The 16,290-nt window shown below is 51.3% G+C and overlaps 1 protein-coding gene across 13 annotated transcripts in view; it reads right to left on the bottom strand.

Moving 5' to 3' along the window:
- Positions 1-16,290, bottom strand: part of DNM2 (dynamin 2) — an 87,353-nt gene that overhangs the window by 16,567 nt on the left and 54,496 nt on the right. For 4 of the 13 annotated variants that reach the window (XM_036314639.1, XM_036314635.1, XM_036314632.1 and 1 more), the window contains exons 8-15: positions 14,465-14,600; positions 13,119-13,186; positions 12,380-12,518; positions 9,931-10,017; positions 7,463-7,533; positions 5,848-5,877; positions 4,097-4,148; positions 3,224-3,235 (exon numbers count right to left, since the gene is read on the bottom strand). In XM_036314639.1, coding sequence (XP_036170532.1) covers positions 3,224-3,235; positions 4,097-4,148; positions 5,848-5,877; positions 7,463-7,533; positions 9,931-10,017; positions 12,380-12,518; positions 13,119-13,186; positions 14,465-14,600 — 595 coding nt within the window. Of the gene's footprint in view, positions 1-3,223; positions 3,236-4,096; positions 4,149-5,847; positions 5,878-7,462; positions 7,534-9,930; positions 10,018-10,993; positions 11,133-12,379; positions 12,519-13,118; positions 13,187-14,464; positions 14,601-16,290 lie in introns of all 13 variants that reach the window. The other 9 variants (XM_036314644.1, XM_036314637.1, XM_036314640.1 and 6 more) reach the window with 6 other exon arrangements.

The following is a 16,290-nucleotide window of genomic DNA, read 5'->3' as shown; positions in this document are numbered from 1 at the left end:
TTTAGCAGCCCCCATGCTGGGGCTCCCTTTCCGGGCGTGAGGATGAAGGGATGCCTTCATCCGGAGCCCTGGGGCCTGCAGGGAATATGCCCCGTCGTCCCACTTTTCTGTCTGACACATCGGGCTGGGAGACCTCCTGGATGGGGTCATCAGGCAGTGGCTGTCATCTGAGTGAGAGGCAGAACCCAGGCTGGTGCAGGGGACTCACCTGACAGCTATACACAGGCAGCCTGGGGGCAATGCTCTCATGATCCCTGGGCCATGGAGACATGTGTGGGCCAGAGCCCCCCACCAATCGGGACTGGGGACCCCAGGGCAGCGGGAAGCATGTGGAGGCACAGGCAGGGCTGCCTGGGACCAAGGCAGCAACAGCCCATGCCTACCTGCAGAGAGTAGGCTGCAAGCGGCCACAAATAGCTGAGAAGAGCTAGTGGTGGGACCCCAGACTGGGGTGGGGCAGGAGCACCCTACATGAGGATTTGGGGGTGCTTCTGGGGCCCACATACCTTCCTAGTGGGTGGGTATCAGGACGGGCTGCATTCTGCCTACCCTGACCTGACCCCAGGCTTACCAAATCTTAACAGGGAGACCAACCCCCAACCCCTACTCCTCTTGGGGCTAGACTTAGGCTCTGAGCCTCAGAACATAAAGATGGAGATGGCCACAGAGCGCTCAGAGACCCCTGCACCATGTAGAAGCCCCTGCCCAGGCTGGAGATGGCATGGTATGCCAGCAGGAAGCCCTTGTTAAGGCCAAGGGCATAGACTTCTCCCTCCCTTGGATGACTAGACAGCATTTTGGAATCTTTTGGCCATCAGGAAGCAGGCAGTGACCTCTAACACCTGTCCAGCCGCAGGCTGCCTGGTTGGCAAGGAGGCAGCGGCCATGGTATCCTCCCTCGCAGCACGATGACCAACTCACCCCAGTTTAGCACTAAAAGTCTCGAGTCCCAGTTAAAGCAGGAAAGTAGGTCACGCTGAGGGCAAGGGTGGTCTCCAGACTCAGGCCAAGGCCTTCCTGCTTAGGACCCGGGAAGCAGCCCCTGTGTCTGGCCACCACATCCAGCTCCCAAGCTTAGGGCTCTGCTCATGCCTGCTCCTCTGCTCCCCAGGGGTAAGTAGGGCCTGCCCCGGGTTAGTCCAGGCCCACAGAGTGGGTGTTTCTAACCTTCAATTCAGTCACTGATTGACAGCCAGGGAAGGGAGGAAGAGGGGGACAGAAAGACAGGCTGTCAGTGTTCCCCAGATAAATCCTCCCATGAGGCCTCTGCAGGGCACCTGTGGCCAACCACCCTTTGGTGGCCTCGCTTGCCTCCAGGGCATGTGGTATGAGATGGGGACCATGCCAGGAATGGCGCATCTGAGTCACAGGGCAGGAGGCTGCTAATCGGACCTGAAGAAGCCCCCTAGGTCCTTTCTCCCTCGAGCCATCCAGAGAGCTGCCTTCATGTGAGTCCAACTGGGGTTAGAAACAGAACCCCACCATGGAAAGATGCAAGCTGTGGGTGGCAGACACAGGCGCTGAGCCTAAATGAAAAGGAGTACCTGGGCCCCCTCATCCAAAAGCCAGATTTGTGCCCAAGGGGACTGGGCTTAAAACAATGGGGGATGGGAGCAGGATGGGCAGGAGAGACAGAAGAGGCAGGCGGGGCTCCAGGGTACACAGCAAGGCATGCCAGGGTGGAAGAAAGGACCACAGGGACAGCATGGGCAGCAGGCAAGAAGCGACATAGCTGGTGACCACCAGCAGGGTGGGCCAGCCTCCTCCCAGGTGAGGGTTCCAGCCCCAGTTGCCCAGGTAGGGATAGCAACCACAGCTGGGAGACCCGGGGACCAGCCATGCACACGGCAGGGCTGGGCTTTGTAGCCAGGGGTCTGGAATCCAGCAGGAAAAGAATGACTAAACCTCTCAGGCCCCTGGACTGTTTAGAGGCAAGAAATCATTCAAGTTCCAAGGGGGTTGGAGGTGACGTGGGAATCAGGAGCCAAAGACAATCCATTCCTCTTGCTCCCTCTGCCCCCAAGCTCTGGCTCTTTCTGGATCCTCTGAGAGAATTCTAGGCCCTGGGCACAGTGAGGCCCTGGCACAGGATCAGCTCAGCTACTGGAAAGATCTTGGGGTCGAAGATCCATGCTAGGGGGCAGCTGTGGGACCCAGTGCCTCAGTGGCTGGTGGTGGGAGACCGTCCCAGAGAAGGAGGCTGTTGTTAGGGCTGGGGGCCCAGGCCTTGCTCTCCAAGGTGGAGAGCTGGGGCTGAGCCAGTTGCCCAGAGGCAGGCACCTTGAAAAGAGTTCAACTGTCAGACTTAAGCAGCAGCTGCTACCCACTGGGCTGGGCCACACAAGGAGAGGAAGTGTAACAACAGGGATGGCAAATACCACTCATGTGGGGGCCACACCCATCAACGAGTAGGAGCTGCCTGAAGTGCTGTGGTAAGAATTCTAGGTGCAATGGGAAAGAATGCTAGGATCAACAGGTGATGCCCGCCACAGGCAAAGGATAAGGGATGGGGCAAGTGGCACAGAAGAGCCTACTCCATCGTGTATCTGCCACGGAGGCAGGATAGCGGCAGCATTCAGTAGTGAGTTCCCTGGTCAATTAGTCATGCCTGTCATGAACTGTGTCACATACAAAGCTATCATATGGGAAATAAATTCCCCAGACAGTTAGTCACATCTGCCATAGGATGGGGAGTGGTGGCATGCTTAGGAAAGAGTACCAGGAATGATTAGCAGTGTCTGCCATGGGCACATGACAGGGGAGAGGCACAGGGAAAGAGTGCTAGATCAATTAGTAATGTCTGCCATGAGCACAGGAAGGGGACATTTCCCCACGGTGATGTCTGCACTGCGGACAAAGTGGTGGCAGTGGCAAGTTCCAGCAGAGCTTGAGCAAAATCTTCCGAGAAGGATGTGATAGAGGGAAGGGAGGGAGGGGTATTAGTCAAGTATTTGCCATCCCTGACCTACAGGAAGCCAGGTCCACATGTTAGGAATGGGCTGGAGGGGGGCCTTCCTCCAGGGCAGTGGTCAGGTTAGTCTGTGTTAAGTCTGCTTATGCCCAGGGCAACATGACATCAGACATAGGCTGTGGCAGGGAGGGTCAGGTTAGCTTGATTGTTAGTTGTTTTTTATTTTGAGGGGAAGGGAATGTTAAGGAGTGGGGGGGTCTCCACCACCACGACATTCTCTAATGTTTGCTACCACACTAAGTGGGTACTTACCAAGATCTCCCCCTTTGAAAATGCAAAGTTAGGTAAATCAAAGAAGAGCAGGCAGAGAAAAAGAGACGTAAGGGACATGAGGGGACAGAGAAAAAGCAGGAAAGGCACACAAATGGGAAGAGAGAAGAGCAGAGGAAAAAAACAGCAAAAGAAAAAAATTACATGCTATTAATTATATTCATGGTGTTAATATTTAATTCATTATCATCTCCTGAAACAAAAAAGCAACAACATACGTATCAACAAGCACAAAAAAAAATCATGCAGTGGTTACACCCTTCTTTTCCAGAGGGCTTGATAATCGTGCAAGATAAATAGCAGAGTCCCCACCCTGTATGATGTGGAGAAGCAGGGGACATGGGCAGAAAGATGATGATTTTCTCAAAAACCCAAAAAACTAATAGTGGTAAATATATAAAGCTGTTCTTATTTCACAGCTTCTGGCTGGGGGTACATCAACAAGGTAGAAAACCCTGTGTGTGACTTATGGTTTTTCCACAGGTGGGGTCAACCATGGAACTCTTTTCACAATGCAGCCTCCCACAGGCTCCTAGTCCTTGGGGCCGAGAACCCATTGTGGCCACAGACACCATGGGTGATTGTGCTGCCCTGAGGGTACAGTTCTAACCATGGCCTTGGATGTTCAGACAGGGACTCACAGGTGTATAAAATCTGCCCCCTTGACCCTGCCAGAGCTTTGGCTCTCAGACCAGTTTCCTGAAGCATCACAACCTAAGTGGACTTAAGAGGCTGCAGGGTGAGCATCTGTGGGGCATGCACACGCCAGGTGCCATTGCAAGGCTCAGTGGTCCCTTAGTGCCCTCCCGCCCTCTCCCCTGAGGGTGGAGCTGCGGGCCCTAGAGGGGTGGTTACCTGGTTGGGAATGGCTCTCTTCTTGTTCAGCTGTGTGCTCCTCTGCTGGGCGCTGAAACCAAAGCACAGAGAGGCTCATGCAGGGGAGAAGCTGGGAGGGACAGGGAGCAGGAGGCCCTCATGGCCCAGGTGGGGTTCTTTACCACACGAGGGGGCCAGTGACCAGTTAAGGGCAGAGTCAGAGAGAAACTGCCTTGCACACAAAGGGCTGCCCAAGGGAAGGACCTCAGGTTCGTGGAAGTAGAAAATGGAACGACACTGAGGCTTCTAGGCCCTGATCTCTGCCACTCTTAAGAGCACCAGCTATTTCCAAAGTGACTGGGTACTGGAGCCTCCAAGAATGGCATGAGGAGCTGGAGTCCCAGGTGGCTCAAAGTCCGCCATGATGGCTTCTGAGTGCTTAGGGGCCAAAAACTTGAGGCTTTCTTCCGCTCTCAATTCCTACCCCTACCCCTAGCAGTAAGTCCTAAGTAGCTCTGACCACGGTGTTGTCCGACCTGGGCGATCAGACCGTGGGACAGCTGCTTATCAATAAACATCACTCATCTTGGATGGCTCCTGCCCCAGACCAGAGGACAGTCAAGGTCCATAGGGCATGTTTCTACAAGGTCCCTTATTTATCTACAGTCCCAGATAGCTTTTCTTCTTATTCTACCCTGTTTCCGGGCTAGTGCATGCCAGGAAATGATGAGTGCAGATGAAGGTCATGTATCTCGCACCTACTTAGCTCACTTGTTTGTCCTAATGTCATATCTTATCGTATTGCTTTAGCTGGAACTTCCAGAACAGTATGAAAAGGCAAACCATCCTGTTTCATTCTTTTACTCACTGCCTCTGGAGTTTTACATTAAAGTTCAAGTTGGCTGTTGGATAAATTGAGAGAGAGAGAGAGAGTGTGTGTGTGTGTGTGTGTGTGTACACACGCAAAAAGGGAGTAAGTTTCTGTTCCCTGATCAGTAAAAGTTAAAAATATTAAGAATGGAGGTGGAATTTAACCCAATAATTTTCCTAATGTTCAATGAGTTTATTACAGGGCGTTTGCTTTGGGTTTTAGCGTGGAGAGGCCATGGGAAAGCAGCCCAGAACATCCAAGCAAAGAAGTTTGACCAAACGTGTCGAAAGAAGACAGGACTGAGCTAAGCCACTCATGGCAGGGCCTGGGTGCTAGAGAGGTCCCGATGTGCTACTTCCTACAGGCTTCCTGGCTCCCTGCCTGTCCTGGCAGCCCACATGGCTGCACCTCTCCCTTGCCTGCCCCCAGGAAGAGACTTCCCCCCAGCCTGCAGGGCCCTCCAGGTGATGGGGCTGGCCTCTCACCTTCACCTTGTGCTGGTCTCCATGCTTCTCGGCCTTCCTTCCCTGTCTCTAACGCTCTCTGGTGCACCCCGCCTGTCACCTAGCTGTCAGGACTTCCTTGGAAAGGTCTCTCCAGGACGCATCCCTTGTTCCCCTTTCCACAACCCCTCACCTACCTTCCTTTCCAATTCTCATTTTCTCTGTGACAATTTGCTCAATGACAATGTGTCCCCAGCCTGTGGGCTCTGAAGGGGCAAGTCCCAAGTCTGGCTTATTCACTGTCCTAGTCCAAAGGCCCTGAAACAGTGCTCCATGGTTGTTCAGTGGGACCCTGAGATATCCCACCTAGGACTGGGGCCCTGGTTTATACCTAGGCTGGGCGGAGCCTGGCACCCTGGGCCCCGCCCCCAGCTGTTCACACACCAGGGAAAAGGCACACAGCAGGCAATACCCACCAGGTCACCAGCTGCTCAGTATAGTAACAGCTGGGGGAGGTGGGAAGGCGCAGGAATCCAGAGGAAAGAGTGGAGTGGTCAAAGGAAAAACAGGAGAAATTGTGAGAAGGAACTGTGGATGAAGTGTGAGAAGCAGAGATATCAAGGTGAGAAAAACAGCAGCAAACCGAACAGGGAGGACCAGTGTTTTCAGCCTACATACAACTGGCTGCTGGGGATGGGAGGAGGGGCTGTTCCCCAGGCTCTGAGAAACACTTGGGGGTGGCCCATGGCCTGTGCCCCCCAGCCCACTCCCAGCAGGGATTACTCAGCTGGGGCCTGAAGTTTATGATCATGCCCTTATTCATTCTACTCACCTACCATGTGCCCAGCACAGAACAGCTGCTCAATTAACTGTGTTGAGTGCATTGATAAATGTTCTACCTGGTAACTACTTAGCACAACAGAGAATCCCCCGACAGAAAGACCCTCTTGCTGCAGCCTGCTAGCCCAAGGTTGGGCTGTAGCAGGCCCCTCCTCAAAGATGCCTCCCTGCACCCCCAAGGTCAGGCCAGAAGGCCGCCCTCTGGACTCCCATGGGCCTTACAGTCCCCACCCTAGCACTGACCACACTGTATCCTAACTGTCCAGGTGCACGTCTGTCCCTGGCATGGGACCTTCTTTTGAGGGTGGGGACCTGGGCCTATGCTTGCTCAATGCTGTGTCACAGGGCCTGGCACAGAGAGATAATATTTGCTAAATGATACAAGGGAGTTGGCTACCAATGGTCTGTTATGCTATTGGGCTCAGAAAAGAAAATCTTTGTGAGCCACCAGAACAACCCATATGACACCCAAGCTTAATGAGAGGGTACAAGGGCTGAAGGAGTCAGTGGGAGATGCCTGAGACCACCAGCATTTATATCTACATTTTGCTGAAATCAGAGCTCCCTGTTCTAGCCCCTTATCTAGGTTCCATGGAAGGTTCTGGTTTTAAATCTACAGTGTATAAATGGAGTCCTACCCGGTTTGGCTCAGTGGATAGAGCTCCGGCCTGTGGATGGAAGGGTCCTGGGTTTGATTCTGGTCAAGGGCACGTACCTCAGTTGCAGGCTCCTCCCAGCCTGGGCCCTGGTCAGGCTTGTGCAGGAGGCAACCAATCGATGTGTTTCCCTCACATTGGTGTCTCTCTCTCTCTTCCACTCTCTCTAAAAATCAATGAAAAAATATCCTCAGGTGAGGATTAAATATAAATAAAAAAATAAATGGAAGCCGTGCGATGCAGGGCAGCCCTGACCCACGAGACTCTGTGAAAGGGCCAGGGCACATGGAGTCTGGGAAAGCTGCACAGGAGCTGTGACAGGCTCTGAGAAGGGCCTCAGGCAAGGAAGCACTGATGCTAGTGAGCCTTGTCCTTTCCTCATGAACTTGACCCCAGGACTGCACTTTCTTCCTTAAACCTCTGGTGCCCTCATAGGAGAGGCAGTGGGGACAATAGGGGTGGTCCAGGCAACCTTCCAGACACTCTCACCCCAGGACCCCGACACAGAGACCCTCACGCTCCAGCTCTCAGAGGGAATCCCAACTGAGGGTGGACTGGTGCCAGCCCATCAGCCGCTGTGCCCAACAGTACATACTTGGCAAATCCAATGAAGTCCTCGTGGTTTGTGTTGATGTAGGATTGCTCAATGTCGATGAGAAGAAGAATCTGAGGGAAAGCAGAAGTCCCTGTGAGTACACATGGTCCCGACATGACTTTCTGACTTTATAACAGTGTGAAAGTGGTAAGCATTCAGTAGAAACCATACTTTGGATTTTGATCTTTTCCTGGGTTAGTGATACGTAACACGATACTCTCTCATGATGCTGGGTAGCAAGACCTAATTCCCAGTCAGCCAAACGAGCATGAGGGTCAACAATCAATACTCTACAGCAAGCATGTCAAACTCAAAGGCTAACACGGGCCAAATAAATGAGGCACGTGGCACACGGGCCACAAGTTTGACATGCTTGCTCTATAGTGCATTCACTGTATTAGATGATTTTGCCCAATCGTAGGCTCACTTAATTCTGAACACGTTTATGGTAGGCTAGGCCAAGCTATAATGTTCAAAAGGTTAGGTGTATTAAATGCATTTTCAGGTTACTTTATTTCAATTTACCATGAGGTTATCAGGATGTAACCTCATCATTACATCCTGATAAACTCATTGTAATCTGAGAAGCATCTTTATAGAGCCCAGCATGGCAGGCACGGGCAGCAGTAAAGCACTTTTCACATAGGGGTGGGGTGTGGGTGCGGAACCACGCTGCTTCTCGGGCACAACAGGGGCACATCTCCCCCCCAAAATACACCTGGGGTACATCTGTAGGGGGAAGGGACACACAGGTGCTTCCAGACATCAGGGACTCACAACTAAGTTAAGTTTGAGCCAACCAAACAGAGAGAGGCAGCCATAGTCACTGGCACAGCCTCTGGGGCTGACTACCTGGGCTGCAGGCTTGGCTCAGCCAGGCGGCTGTGTGACCCTGGGCCCCATGTTACCAAGTTGTGGAACAGGGGCACAAGAGGCCCACTTCAAAGAGTTAAATAAGTCACAATATGTAAAGTCGTTAGCTAGCACCTGGCATTTCATAAGTGCTACGTTTAAACAGCAAAGATAATCTGGCCAGGTGAGGACATTAAAATGAAACACACACACACACACACACACACACACACACACACACGCACACACGCACGCACGCCAGTGGGGATGTCATCAAAGATAAGGGATAGGCCCTTACACAGTACCCTGCCCCTTCCTATCACCTCACTGTGCCTCCAAGCCCTCAAGCATAAAACAGGCCACGCAGTAGGTCAGACCTGTGGGGTTGTTGGAAAAGGCTGGGGTGCTCCACTGTTGCTAGTTTTATAAAGCCTGAACCCCACTATCCTGGAGCCAGTGCATCAAGCCCAGCAGTGTCGACAGGGAGGCAACCAGGGGCCGTGCTGTGTATGGAAGGGACAGCAGCATCCTTGACAGCAACGACAACAAAACGAACTGGACTCTCTCAAGCTCCTGATACAGCTTCTAGGCTACAGAAGCTCTGAGGAAACAGGGCACAGGTTGACTGGGGGATCCTCTGAAGGACAAATGAGCCAGTTTTCTCCATCAATGTCAAGGGGAGAAGAACCATTCTATACAGGTGACATCACAACCAAATACAACACGTCGGCTTGTTTGGTTCTGGTTTAAACAAACAGCTTCCACGAGACCACAGCAAACAACGGAGGGAAAGTGACTGAGACCAAGTGATAGGGCAGATGAAGGAGGAATGAAGGCCCTCAGCACACAGAGCAGGGAACAGGGGAGACTCCCACTGTGACTGCTTGGAGGAACCCACTCTCTACCTTTGTGTGTGCTTGGATGGTCTCCACAGGAAAACTAAACCACAAAAAGCACCCTCATGTCCTCTGGCAGGCAAACAGATAAGCAAGCTGTGGGCCACACATTCAGCAATCAAAAGTAACGAACTTCAGCCCGGACCAGTGGCTCAGATGGTTGGAGTGTTATCCTGTACACCAAAGGGCTGCGGGTTCAATTCCTGGTCAGGGCACATACCTAGTTTGGGCCGGGGTGGGGTGGGGTGGGGGGGGGACGAGGGGGGTATGAGAAGCAACCAAATGAAGTTTCTCTTTCACACTGATGTTTCTCTCCCTCCCTCCCATCGTTCCTCTCTCTCTAAAATCAATTAAAAAAAACACACATATCCTCGGGTGAGGATTAAAAAAACAAACTGCAGATATACCACAAACAGGGATGAAAGAAGGAAGTCGGAATCAAAAGGCTATGTAGTACAGGAGACCATTCACAAAACATTCTTGGAAAAAGGGCAAAACCAGAGGGACAGGAAGCCGCCAAGTGATTGCTAGGACCTGGGGGTCAGGGAGGGGTTGACCGCAAAAGGGCAAAGGATGAGCGTTTTGGAGGGGTGATAGAACCGTTCTATATTGTGATTGAGGTGGGGGTTACTGCGCGCATTTGTCAAAACCCCAAATACTGGACACTCAAGATTTACTGCAAGTAAATTATAACTGAAAATTAAAACAAAAAGCCAATACCTGGTCCTTGGTTCTCCCCTCCCGTTCTCGGATGTAAGTGGTGACAATTCGCTCCGTTTCCTCTCTTAACCGGGGGTAGGAGCTGAGCTGAGGGGAGAGCAGAGTGGCAGAGTTGGCTGGGTCCTCGGGGCATGGGAAGCAATGTGAACTACACAGAAAACACAGGGGAAGGTGGGTGACATGGGTGGGCCCACCGCGTCCCCACCCCACTCCTGTCTCATAGCTGCTTCAGCTGGGAGACAAGGGGACAGTGGGGGGACGGTGGGCCGGAGAGAGTGACAGGGTCCCCGTGCACAAGCAAAGATGCTTTTTGAGAATGCGATTTAGAGTTGGAAAGTGACAGAGAATGTGGGTGACAGCCATCCCCCTCCGCCCAGCACTGGGTGGGAGTGAGGACACTGGTTATAATCAAAGCCACCGGTCACTGGGATGAGTGCCCTTGCCCAGCGCGTGAGCGCACAGCGACTGTTCTAAGATGGTGGGTTGGCGTCTGGGTCATCTATCTCAGAGGGATCCCCTGGTAGAAAACCGTTCCTCATCATCTCATCTCTGGAACCCACTCCTCTAACACCCCCAGAGCTCCAGCCAGCACATGAAGAGCCACCTTCTGCAGTTTGGGGTAAGCTCAATTTTGAAGAAAATTGAGTGGGACAGTCAAAATGACTTGATGAAAACTCAGTAAATGTCCCGTGATATAGAACACGAAGGTCTGCACATGGCAACGTTCTACTGCTGTGGTGACCGTTTGGAAACCCCCTTTCTCTCAGGGTCTCAGGAACGGGCATTGACCCTCACCCCACTGCCTGCTGAGTAAATGCTTTTGGCAACATCAAAGGCCTCCCAGCCCCTTCGGTAGCCCAAACTGCAAAGGTGGCACACACGTGCGATGCATCTCGCTCCGTTTTGTCTGCCAGTGCAAAGCTGAGATGTCGTTAAGTGACAACTGGCCTATGGAGAGGGGATCCATCCGAGACAGTCTCCCAGATGCGCGGGTTAAGACTAACAACAGAGGGAGAAGATGGGGGACAGATGCGTAGGTGATAATAACAAAACCTTCTATTACCTTCTCGGCACACTTTTTAATGACCGTGGCCAGTTCTGAGACCACGAGATCAACACACTTCAAACTCGGCTCTTTGAGTTTTACAATCTGCTTTTTCACAATGGCTTCAAAGGCCATATCAGGGGTGAAGAGCCCCGTCCTGGGTCATGCGAAGGGTGGGACCAGTAGAGAGACACCCAGGGACAGTGCAGGCCACACACCCGGGATGGGGGGTGGGGGGGGGGGGTGGGAGAGAGAGGGAAAGAGAGAGACAGAGAGAGAGAGAGAGAGAGAGAGAAACGAGAGTCAGTTGGTTAGTGACATGCATGGAGTAGCCTGTGCCCGCATTTGCCCCGGAAGCTGCTTCGGATCAAAGAGGCATCTGGGTCCCGGGGTGGACTTGGTCTGGGTTTAATCACAGAAGTGCTGAGGGTCAGTGTCCTCGTGCAGATGGCTATGGGTGTGGGGACGCTTTGTGTTTTCATTATCTGTGACAATGGGCTCCAGAATGACCATCTCCAGCCCACCTGGGTTTCTTTCCCCTTCCTTTTCCAATCGAAGAAGCTTAAGAAGCAAATGTGGGCTTTTCCAGACTGAGAACAGAAGGCTCAAGCAGAAATCGCCTGCCTAGGAAGGCCGACCCAGAGCTCTATGGCCATCGTGGACGTGCAAGCACAAACTGCCCATCGAGAAGCGCTTCAGCTGCTCGGCCAAAGCATGCTGCCCTGGGAGCCAGGCCCTCGGGGGAACAGGCATGTCTTGCTGGGGGGAGGCAGTGGCCCAAGCACATAGGCACTTGTGACCTAGTGGATCTGAGGACTGGCTGCCTGGGGGAATAGCACTGCTCCTGGGGAAGCAAGGGAACTAGAGGAGGCAGTTAGGAGCGAGCCGACTTTGGGACCCGAGCACTCATTATACATTAGTGTTTGGGCCTTTCTTGGCACCCGGGGGACAGAAACATGACTGGCTCCAGGGAAGCCCAAGGGTGTCACTCAAGGAGGAGTGACAGCCAGGGAGGTTCAGGGAGCTTGGCCTCCAGCAGCTGATGCGGGGTCCCTCTCTGTTTCTCAGAAGGCAGCAAAGCGACAGCCCAATGACACCCCCAATTCCATCAGACACATGCTAGGCTTGGTATCAGGGTCCCAGGGAGCCCTGCCCCAAAGTATGGCCAGTTCTGGAGGCCTGATACCTCCCCCATCCCCCCTCCCCTCCCTACCGGCTGCACCTAGGCCGACATGCCCCTGCCCCAGCCTCTGGGAAGATGCCACATTCTTGGAAACCAAGGCAATCTGGAGGCAGGGGGAAGGCACCACCGGGCACAGGCTGAAGCAGCACCAGGAGCCTGATACCAAAGCCCTGAACCCCCGTTTCCACACGGCCAGGAGTCCCCTGCCGAGGGGCCAATACCTTACTGGTACACTGCCTAACTGTATTGATTAGCTCCTGGATAACCAGGTCGACACATTTCAGACAGGGCTCTTTCAGCTTGACGACCTGCTTTTTCACAATGGCCTCGAATGCCAGGTCCGGGGTGAAGAGCCCGGTCCTAAAACCATCCAAACCCGGGGGCAGGGGAGATAAGTCAGAGAAAAACAAAGCATGGTCAGCAATCTCACAGGCAGGGGCCGGGTTCCCACGAAAGAACCAAGGTCATGGCAAGTCTAGGGGTCAGATGCCTGTGTCCACTACCTGGAAGCCCAGGGCAACCTGAGGACTCCATGGTGATGTGAGACTGGATGACTGGAGGGACTATTTTTGTTGGAACACGGAGGGAGCCCAGGATGGGTTCAAACACTGGATTCCTGTAATCATGACTCAGCTCTGGCTCCCCACCCCCACCCCCAGGGCAAATATGCAGCGAGCTTTCTTGGATGACTACAGTAACTCGGGCTCATGCCAACTGACTGGGGGGTTTACCAATGTTTAATCCAAAGGCAGCAGACAGTCCTGTGACCCATGACCTACTCGCACAGGACTGGGCCCATCCACCCTCAAGTGCCCTTGGAGAGAGTATGGCTACCGAGAACCACCCAGGAACCCTGTCAAGACCTCACAATCAGGGCACCCAGAGGTTTGGGGGGACAGACCTAGAGAATGGCACCGCAAAGGTAAAGGGAACAATGGCAACGCTCCCTGTGGAACTTGCCTGACACCATGAATGTTCTTAATGGCGTAGCTGATCTCCCGTCTTAAGTCTTTCTCATCAAACTCCATCTGAGAACAGAGAAACCAAACACTAGCAAGGATGTACCTGGGGCACCTTCAGAACAGGTGTTTATTTGGAGAATGTTGTTTCCTGCATGCATCTGTATTCACATGGCTAAATATTAAATTGGTCAAAAAATTTAAAAATATTAAAACCTAGTATCAGCAAGAAAGCTGTGAAACTAACACTCTTGCTCTTAGAGGAAACATAAATTCATATAAAAACTTTTTGGGGGCCACTTGCACTACAAATTAAGAACCTCCAAAAATATACCTAAAAATAAAAATATATATACCTACAATGTCACCTGGTAGTTTTAAATGCTCTAGAAATTTATCTTGAGAAATTAATAAAGAATTAGCGCCTAGCTGGATTGGCTCAGTGGATAGAGCATAGGCCTGTGGACTGAAGGGTCCCAGGTTCGATTGCGGTCAAGGGCATATGCCCAGGTTGCTGGTTCAATCCCCAGTAGGGGGCGTGCAGGAGGCAGCCGATCAATGATTCTCTCTCATCATTGATGTTTCTATCTCTCTCTCCCTCTCCCTTCCTCTCTGAAATCAATAAAAATATATTAAAAAATAAAAAGTTCAAGCACATTTTTTACACCCTGGCCAGTGTGGTTGGAGCGTCGTCTCATAAACCAAAAGGTGGTGGTTTCAATTTCTGGTCAGGGCATATACCCACGTCACGAGTTTGATTCCCTGTCGGGGTGCATGCGGAAGGCAACCAATCAATGATTGATATTTCTCTCTCTTCCTCCCTTCCTCTCCCTAAAATCCATAAAATAAATTTTTAAAAAGTTCAAGCAAATTGTTTTTAAAAATCTCAAATTCTAGCTCCGAGAACTGTAAGAACAGTAAGATCCTTACAGATCTATGCAAATACACACATCAAGACACACAGGTACAATTCCGTGTGGAAGGCTATTACACATGTTATCTACGTGTTAGGCTGCACGTGTTGGGTCCACAACCTCCTTTTCCTTTTTTCAACCCGCTAAGGACATGTGAATTTCCCACTATTTTCTATGTATTCTGCAACGGAAATACATTGTATTGGCTTTTGTCAGAGGAAAAAAAAAAAATGAAACTTCTTGTACAGCTCTGCTGGAAAGTTGTAAGCTGCCTGCTCAGGGAAGGAAACCATAGGGGACGCCTCCCCGGGCCATACTCTACTCAGGGCGGGCTCAGGCATGAAGGCCAGAGCTCAAGATGGAAAGCTCTGGAAGGAGGCCAAGCAGATGGGTGCCTGACCAGGGACAGGGGGCCCCGCCCTTGCTGCACTACCTTCACCAGCTCGAAGGGAAACCGCTCATGGAAGATGCGATTGATTCGGGCGCCCCCAGAGAGCTCCAGTGTGTCCACTTGGTCTCCAGAACCCTCTATCCGCTTTTCAAAGTCCACCCCAAATTGCTGGACCATCCTACGAGGAAAAAGAAAACACGAACATTAAGCAGGGGTTTCAACAAAGCTTCGGTGTTATGTCCTGAGTCAAGCTATGGTTCCGTTCCCTCTTTTCATTTTTAGGAACAAAATCTATGTGTACATAAAAAAAATAAAATAAACAAAATTCAGGAGCTGCAGGTGGCAAGCACTCACTACATGCCAGGCCCACTCTATATGCCTGCTACGATCATTCACTGAACTGAAGGGGGTGCAGTTAATACTCCATTTTGCAGATGACAAGAACGAGGCGTGGGGGTCACGTCGTTAGCAACCTAGCAACCTCACCGCTGCCCTGAGGTTTGGCCTAATCCGACAGGACCATAGAGTGAAATGGTAGTTCCTTCTCATCGTTCAGGTGGCTTCCGCCACCTCCCAGCACGTGGGTCGGCACTCCACCACTATAGGCTGAGGCCTTTGTCCCTCTGAGCCTCAGTTCCTTCATTTGGAAAGTGGGTTGATCATACCAGCACCTCCACACAAGGTCACTGAGGATTCAAAAAGTTTCTAGGTTCCATCAACTTCCAAGAAGTCACTAATCCTAAAATACAATCCTAGTCCATACTCCCACAAAAAAATAAAAAATGCTGTCAAATCACGGTAAATCTCCTAAAACTTTTGAATTCAGAGAAGTCAAAATGTCACATAATTGACAAAATGTGCTAATACCACGATTGGCCCCTTAGAACCCAGCCTAGCCCTTACAAAGTATTAAGTTTTGCTAATTAATGCTGTGACCAAGTGAACAGTAAAGATCTAAGATATTTACTAGTGTCTCGATTTTCCTTGGCTATTTCTAATTGCTCCCCCCAGTCCCTTACACTGTCTGCTTAATCATTTCCTCATCTCTGCCTCCCAAATTCTTGGTCTACTCAAGCACTGACAGACATCGGAGATATTGCAGGTTCAGTTCCAGATAACTGCAATAAAGCAAATATCACAATAAAGCCAGTGATAAGAAATTTTTTGTTTCCCAGTGCATATATGTTACTTTTACACTATACTGCAGTCTACTAAGAGTTCCAATAACATTATGTTTGAAAAAACAACGTACATGCCTTAATTAAAAAACACTTTTGCTCTGGCTGGGTGGCTCAGTTGGTTGGAGCGTCATCCTGAACACCAAAAGGTGGCGGGTTCAAATCCTAGTCAGAACACATACCTAGGTTGTGGGTTCAATCCCCGGTTGGGGCATATACAGGAGGCAACTGTTCGATGGTTCCCTTTCATACCTTCATTTAGGGGTAAGGAATACAAGGATCAGAGAGGCATGGTCACCAGCCAGGGGAAGCCCAGCAGACCCAGGCTTACCCCCAGGTTGCAGCACATGCTAGACTAAATCTCCTCTTCAAGTCTACAAAGGACCAGCATTTGCTCTGTAGAAAGCTTTGTGGCCCTAGCCAGTTTGGCTCCGTGTGGGGAATGCAGAGGACAGCCAATCAATGATTCTCTCTCATCATTGATATTTCTCTCTCTCTCTCTCTCCCTCTCTCTTCCTCTCTGAAATCATTAAAAATATATTAAAAAAAAAAAAAAAGGCTTTGCAGAATGCAGCTGAGCTTGACTGAGCATAAAAGCATTCTCATCCCGATCCCGCCACCATGCACCGCCCAATGGCTGAGAGGGAGGGGACGTCAGACCTAAGATGGTCATGGGGGCAGTGCCCCTCT

Source organism: Myotis myotis, unplaced genomic scaffold (assembly GCF_014108235.1).
Source record: "Myotis myotis isolate mMyoMyo1 unplaced genomic scaffold, mMyoMyo1.p scaffold_m19_p_6, whole genome shotgun sequence".
In the NCBI taxonomy this organism is placed as follows: Eukaryota; Metazoa; Chordata; class Mammalia; order Chiroptera; family Vespertilionidae; genus Myotis; species Myotis myotis.
This window is presented reverse-complemented; position numbering and strand designations above follow the sequence as displayed.